This window comes from Mycteria americana, chromosome 1 (assembly GCF_035582795.1).
Source record: "Mycteria americana isolate JAX WOST 10 ecotype Jacksonville Zoo and Gardens chromosome 1, USCA_MyAme_1.0, whole genome shotgun sequence".
Taxonomy (NCBI): domain Eukaryota; kingdom Metazoa; phylum Chordata; class Aves; order Ciconiiformes; family Ciconiidae; genus Mycteria; species Mycteria americana.
The window spans coordinates 92542208-92549613 of record NC_134365.1 but is presented as its reverse complement, the minus strand read 5'-3'; the positions used below and the strand labels follow the sequence as shown (position 1 = coordinate 92549613).

The 7406-nt window shown below is 46.4% G+C and overlaps 1 protein-coding gene across 1 annotated transcript; it reads left to right on the top strand.

Moving 5' to 3' along the window:
• The first annotated feature begins 1408 nt into the window (after positions 1-1408).
• Positions 1409-6991, top strand: UPK1B (uroplakin 1B). Its single transcript, XM_075491799.1, has 7 exons — positions 1409-1477; positions 2043-2243; positions 3807-3881; positions 4616-4738; positions 5021-5200; positions 5983-6066; positions 6696-6991. Exons 1-7 carry the CDS (start codon positions 1409-1411, stop codon positions 6744-6746), a joined length of 783 nt encoding a protein of 260 aa, XP_075347914.1. The 3' UTR covers positions 6747-6991.
• Positions 6992-7406: the final 415 nt, after the last annotated feature.

The window sequence follows — 7406 nt, the reverse complement described above, 5'->3', positions numbered from 1 at the left end:
CTGGCCTCCAGCAACCTGGATGGGAATAAAAATGGCTTCTTACCTTGGAAATAATGGCCATCCCCACTCACGCTATCATGCAAACATACTTATGTGCTCTGCTGCTGGTATAATGGTGAGAGTACTGAAGATCTCTCCATGCCTAACCCTCAAACCACTGCAGAAATAGTAGTAGGAAATTCTGGATTTCCATCTGTCACTGTTGGAAGTCCTGCCTACCCTAAAAGGGCAGCTGCTGAGGAGGCTGAAGGTGGCATTGTTAGAGAGTCCCACAATGCTCTGTTCCTCAAGAAACTCCCCTTCATTGGCAGCTGTGTCTGCTCTTATTTTCCAACAGCTTCTTTGAAGAATCCCAGAGTCAGTAACCCCAGCAGGAGAAGGCACTAGTGCAGGTACTCTAGCAGAAGAGGGGTGTTCAAGCTGCTTTTCCTGTTGTCTGCTCAAGTTGGGCCCACTTCAGCCTTTCTTTCACAGCTAGTACTTCCTTAACCACCCAGCAAACGCAGCTGTCTCGGGGTTGGGGGTTTTTCCCTCCCCTTCCCCATGCACCCACGCACTCCGTCCCTTTGAAAGAAGGGTTTCCTTGGTGCTGGCATCTGGGCTTGTTTCTCCAAGAGGCCTCACACCTCTGACTAGTGCCTTTATGCTGCTCTCTCTGGAAGGGGATGAATTCAACGCAGGGCGCCTGGCTCCAGCCTGCAGGATATAACGCTCTCAGGAATTTGGTGGGAATGCTACTTGGCCCGGCTCCCGTGAGCCAGCTGCAGCCTGAGCAGCTCCCTCCCTCCCTCCCTCCCTCGCACCTGACCAGGAACGGGGGGCCCAGCTCCAGTTCCCAGCACGGGGGGAAGATGGGGCTACCCTTAGTAAGGTGTTGCCAAGCCGTGAGCCATAGGCATGTGTGTGGGATACAGCTAAAGCACCATGGTTACCAGTTCGGTTCTGTGGCAGTGCTGGCCGAGAGGAAAGCAGCATACTCTGGGGTAAAGCTGGCTCCTTTAGAAGAGGAGCGAGATGAGGGCACTGGACTTGTCCCCTGTCCATGCGGGTGTAGCTGGTGTTTCTAGCCAGGTGGAAATGCAACACCATGACCTTGAGGTTTGCATGGGTACTGTTGTGATGATGAAAACCCTACCCAAAAGGGAGCCGAAGACACTGGCTGCCCCCAGAGTGTTCCCAATCTTCTGTAGCTCAAGTGTCAGGGAGAGTTGGAGTTACCAGGTTCACATCTGGGGAAGTTTCTCCTCTGAAACTACTATGAAGCAAGGGGTGGGAGGTGTACAGACAGGCTAGCAGGTTCTGTCTATCCTTCTCCTCAGGGTTAATTTCTATTTCTGAGTGAAGCTTATTGTACTGGTCTAACTGAAGACTGTCTTTGGTTTTTCCCAGGTTGCATAAAGAATTAAAGATGGCAAAAAGTGATGATGGCATACACATCTTGCAGGGTCTATTAGTCTTTGGGAATGTGGTCATTGGGGTAAGTAAGTGAAGTGGGACAAGTACGGGTGGAGGTTCCTTCTAGTATAACACTTCTTAAAACAGCAGTTCCCAGCCATGAAATCCCTCTTCACATGTGAAGTCCACATATAAATAGACCAGTAAAGCATGAGAGGAGGGGTAAAGGAGAGCTGTGCTAGCTGATCAGTTGGGTGGGGAGGGGACAGCAAGGGACAGCAGGGGCTGATCCACAAGACCAACATGAGTTCTAGGGGAAGAGCCCTTGCTGCTGACCAAAACCTTTCCAGCCACCCCCCTCCATATAGTAATGGGAAAGGTTCTGTTAATTCTTTCTTAACATCCTCAAGTCCTAGGTCTGACCTCTCAGATCTAGGCTGGGTGAGTTTTGCCTGCAATTCTTCTGTGAAGGCACAATACAAGAGATTGTAGTCAAGAGATTGTAGTCAAGAGATGGTCAGAGGAGTTGAGTAGCTCCTGTTTGGCAGGAAGTTGAATGAAAGGAAAGCAGTCTCTGTCTTTTTCTGTCTCTGCTATTTCTTTGGGGAAGCTTAATCTAATGGATTTCCCAAACTTGTGCTTCTCAGATGTGTGGCATTGCCCTGACAGCAGAATGCATCTTCTTTGTGTCCGATCCCCATGGTCTCTATCCTCTGCTGGAAGCCACAGAAAATGATGACATCTATGCTGCTGCTTGGATCGGCATCTTTGTTGGCTTTGCACTCTTTGCTCTGTCTATCCTTGGCATCGTTGGAGTCATTAAGTCCAACAGGACCTTGCTGCTGGTGGTAAGTATAGCAAAGTTTGCCCACCCATTGCTGCCAAACCGAAAAAAAATGCCACCTTAGTTTCCCTGCTCACCTTGGTAATCACCCACTGTGCAAAGACAGCTTTTATTAGTGATGAGGAGCCAAAAGTTCTTCTTGACCATGGCTGTGGTCTCCCACAAGGTGACTCTTGTGAGAACACATGTGTGAGAAGCTCCCGAACCACGTTGAGGGAATTAATGGTGATAGCCACAGTGGAGGTTTAAGGTGACTGGCTTGACTCTGACCTTGCCCTGAAGCAGTGCAGAAGCACTTGTACAATCAGATGTAGCTGGGATGTGGTTTAGATCCTTGTTTCTGCCCACCCCTTGCTGCCTTTCAGCTGTCATGTACGATTCAGTTTAGGAGCTGATAAGTGATGACTTCTGTACAAGGCATTAGTATGTGTTAGTATACCAAATATGGGTGCAACTGAGAACATTAGACATCAGCAGGCAGGCAGAAATTACAGGGGTGGGGACAGAGAGCTTTGGATAAGCCAAGGACAACGTTAAGATGCGAACAAATCTCTGTACCATTTCTTACTTAGTCCTTCAGGTTGACGGTGATGAAACTTAGTTGGTGCTTGCATTAAGATGAGTTGAACTGAAAACTCTGGAATTGGCTCTCTCTTGGGTTAATATGGGATGGCAGGGAGCCTGTTTTAAACAGGCAGACACTTAGAGATCTCAACTCTTGTGCCAGGGAATTCGCCAGCAAACAGCTGATGGAAGAGAATTCCCTTAACTCTGAATTTTGGTGTCTTGGCTGAAACCCAAGGCTGTGGTATAGGAGAGAAGAGAAGCTACAAGGGGCAGAAGCTGGGGTAAGCAGAAAACAAATGTCTTGAATCTGAGAAGAACATTATAAAATGTGGCACGAGAGGCACAAGAACTGCAAAGGGAATATGGGAAAGGTTAAAGGGGTTGTGCTGAGAAGGGAAGAGAAACACTGAAATAGACAAAGAGAGGTGATCCTCAGGATCTGTTTTCTTGAAGGTTCTTTGCTCACAAAGTAGGAGTGCTGAGGAAATCTGATGATGCAAAATCAGGAGGATCTGAACGACACCCTAAATTGCACCTTCTGTTTCCCCAAAGTAGAAGCTCTCCTGCTAGGAGTAAACAGCTTCTTGCTGAAAAGCTTACAGCTGGCAAGTGGAAGTTGAAGGAGGAGACATGGAACAAATAGAAGTTGCCAATGAGATGCAACAAAGAAAAGGGCAAATGTTATTCTACGACATATCGGGCAAAGTATTTTCCATAGAGGCAAGGTGGTATTAATGCCATGAGGTTCTGCTGAAATCTTGTCTGTGAGATGGAGAACAATTCCTGTCGTACACCTTCAAGAAAGCAGATTGCAAACTGAAACAAGCACAGGGAAGGGCTACATGAATGTTCAGGGGAATGGAGAGGACTGAGGAGACTAGGACAGCCTGGCCTCCTTTGCCTTGAGCAGAGTTTCGGGCTTAATCTTGAAAAATACAGAAATGGAAGAAACTGCTTAACTGTTTCTCCAAGAGCTAACTCTGCTGTCTTTCTCCCACAGTATACTATTCTGATGCTGATCACTTACGCATTTGAAATGGCTTCTTGCATCACGGCAGCGACTCACCGAGACTTTGTGAGTATTGCTTTCCTCATGTATTCTTGTAACCGCGCTGGGAAATGTTGCAGTCCTAGGGCACATGGCTGTCCTGTTCAGTGTAGTAAATGGCCTGTGTGGTGGTACAGTGTGAACTCAAAGGAATACTGCTGAGTTAAAATAAGACCCCACAAGGAAAGTCTCCAATGTCCAATCAAGGACATAAGTTTGTTCTTTCTAACATAGTTTTGTTGTTTTTAACATTTTAAAATGTTTACAATCTTGCAGTTAAGGAAATAATAGCGTGGGTTAGCTGAATCATCAACACAGTGTTTAGTCTTTCACCTACAGACTGATTAATCTATCATACATGCAGAAGACAAATCTTCAGCATTGCCCCAAGCAGTGTTACTAGTGAGGGAAAAATTATGTGGGTTATTGGAGATATTGGCAGGGGGGGAAATTTACTTGTGGTGCTTTAGTTCCAAGCAACATATCAAATGTAACCCATAGCTTCTGCACATCTCCTGTGATCTGACATCTGGTAGGGCCTGCTTAAGAGCCATGCTCAAGATCTATGTCTTTGTTGCTCCTGCTCCTCAAATCCTGCTCTTTAGTCTCCTGTGTGTAAAACTGGGGGAGATGCAGCATTCCTGTTCTCTAGCAGTACACTGAAACAAGCAAACAAACCCACCCCAAATAACCCTCATTTTGCTTTACTTGGCCACTTATTTACATAGTTCCTGCATTCTTTTCTGTTTCTTTTTCTGTAGCTCACTCCAAATCTCTTCCTGAAGCAAATGCTGGAGAGGTATCAGAAGTCAGAGACTTCAAATAACAATGACAAATGGATGACTGACGGGGTCACAAAGACATGGGATAAACTCATGGTTCAGGTAATAATAAGACTGAAAACTCTCGCTAATTACTAAATGCTCTGCAGCCCTGGAATTTCAAGTCCTCCTTGGGGCCACTTGGTAATAAAGAGGATGGCATCTTCTTTGAACCTTAGAGAAAGTCCTGCCACACTCCCCGTTTTGCTCGTTTATCAGATGGCAGGCTGTCAAAGGCAGGCATTTCAGAAATCTCTCCCATAAATCCGTGGTTAATGCCTAACCAACCATGTGCAGGGCTGTGACCTGGGCCCGTAAAGACTGTTCCCTTCTCTCGCCCCGCAGAACCAGTGCTGTGGGGTGCGGGGCCCCTCCGACTGGCAGGAGTACACGTCTGCTTTCCGCAGCACACACAGCGATGCCGACTACCCTTGGCCACACAAGTGCTGTGTCATGGATGCCCAAGGGTCTCCCGTCAACCTCGATGGCTGCAAGCTTGGAGTCCCTGGCTACTATAACAGTAATGTAAGATCCTCTCCGCTTTTTCCAGTTAATATATGTTGGTCAAAAGCACCTTGCTGGAAGGGAAGGAAACAGTGCATAGCATTCCTCCTCCACTGTAAGCTACAGGTGTTCAAAAGCTTTCTGGAGGAGAAGCAATGCCTGTAGGGTCCTAGCCATGTTGCTGAACACAGGATGGGTTGTAATAAAGGCTTTCCTGACAGAGAGAGAACTACTAAGAAAACTCTCCCAATGCCACCAGTAAGAAGTGACATCTCCAACATGCAGATGGACAGTAGCTAAATCAAACTTAGCCCAAAGATGAGTGCATACAATATGAGTGAGCGAGTCAGCAGTTCTCCTCCTCAAGGCAGAACTTTTCAGTAGACCAGCTGGTCCTATTCAAACAGATTGCTGGGTCATGAGCATCAACTTCTGCACTAGCAAGCATTTCTAGAAGGTGTTCAAGCTTCCAAATTTGCCTGCAGCTTCTTGATTCTGAAGGTCAACTCTGTGTTGGCTGTGTTTGGTTATATATGTATACTTGGCAAGTGGATGGCACAGGAATTTGTCCTTGAAGTGTCTGAGATGGGTCTACTTTGTATTTGGAGCTAGAAACAGGTAAGCTATCTGCAAGTGGTCAATAAGCAGTGTCGCTCTGGCTTGTCTTCTTGAGACCCTGTGAGCTACTCAAATTGCAGTAGGAGAGGAGCATGCCACCTCGGTCTCTCTCAGAGGTGGATAAGCTTGTTGCCTTGCGATACAAGCTCAAAGCTGGTGTTGATTCATTCACGGTTGTCTTACAGGGTTGTTATGACGCTATTTCTGGACCAATGAACACACATGCCTGGGGTGTTGCCTGGTTTGGTTTTGCCATCCTCTGCTGGACTGTGAGTACTTAATATTTGCCTTTATTTCTTCTCTTTTCTTGCTATTCCACACCCAGTTGGGTGGAGGTGGATGACAGGACTGATACATTTAAAATGTCTGTAGATTATAGATCTTCATTCATCACCGATCTGCCTGTAGCCTGTTCCATTAACAGGGCTACATTTACAAATTCCCTTCCATTCTGGCTTCCACAGGTGAGGAGCTAGATGGCCTTCCAGCCTGCTGTGGCCTGCTGCCATCTCAGCAATACAACACAGCAAACATGTCTTGCAGATACTTGTTTGTGAAGGGTATTGCATCACCTAAACAGTAACCATGACAGATAATTCAGTTTCTAGTTCGAAGACTTTGTCTGAGTGTTTTAAGTACTCAGGGTTCAGCAGCTTTGTGGCAGATAATCCCCAGGGAGCTGAGTGATACAGTCAAATAGTTATGGCTGCACATATCTTCTTTCTTCATTGTGAAGCTTCTGTGCAGATAAGAAGCTTTAAGCTTCCTGTGCCTGAACAGACTTCGCTTATCAAGAATTTCTTTTGCTCTCTCCTACCAGTAGGACTAAATGGGGCTGGGGGAGAGGTGGGGAGAAGGAAATGGGGAGCAGAGAAACTTAGTAGTCTTGTCATTTCAGTTCTGCGTCCTCCTTGGCACCATGTTCTACTGGAGCAGAATTGAATACTGAAGGCCCGGTGTCCTCAGCGCCATCCTGAAGCACCGTGTGAAACTGCATTCCTTTGTCTCCTGCTCCATCCTCCTTGTGCCATGGAGGGTTTGAAGTTTTCCCACTACCTCTCCCATATATACTTTTGCCCCTCCAAAAACTTGACACACAGAGCTGATGACTCCAGGAAAGAATCTTCTTGTCCCTTCTTTGCCCCTTGTTCTGCAGCCTTAATGCCTCCGGGCTGAGGCACAATCCTTCTTTTGCTGTGCAAGAAATCCTTGGAGCATAAGATAAGAAGTGATCTGATTTGTTCTGTGATGACATCAGAAAGGAAAATGTCCATACACACTTGCTCCAGAAAAATCTCTCTCTAAAACTAGGTTGAACATAAATCATAATGCTAAAGGCTCCGGCAAGGGCTACGTGAGCAAAACTGTAACCTCTTGTGACCAATAAAGACGAATGCTGCAAGGGAGAAGACTGCAGACCTCTCTAATATATTTATCATTCAACTTTTGTTCTTGGTCTCTGTCACCCCTTGCCTTAGAATAAGGCAGGTTCTCGAAAAGTTTAAGTGTGTCAGCAGTAAAGACATGTCACAGATAAAAAGTCTGTTGCTAGTCAAGCCCAATAAAAGGCTAGCTCACTCCTCAGCAATATGCTGCCTATATTCAAGCC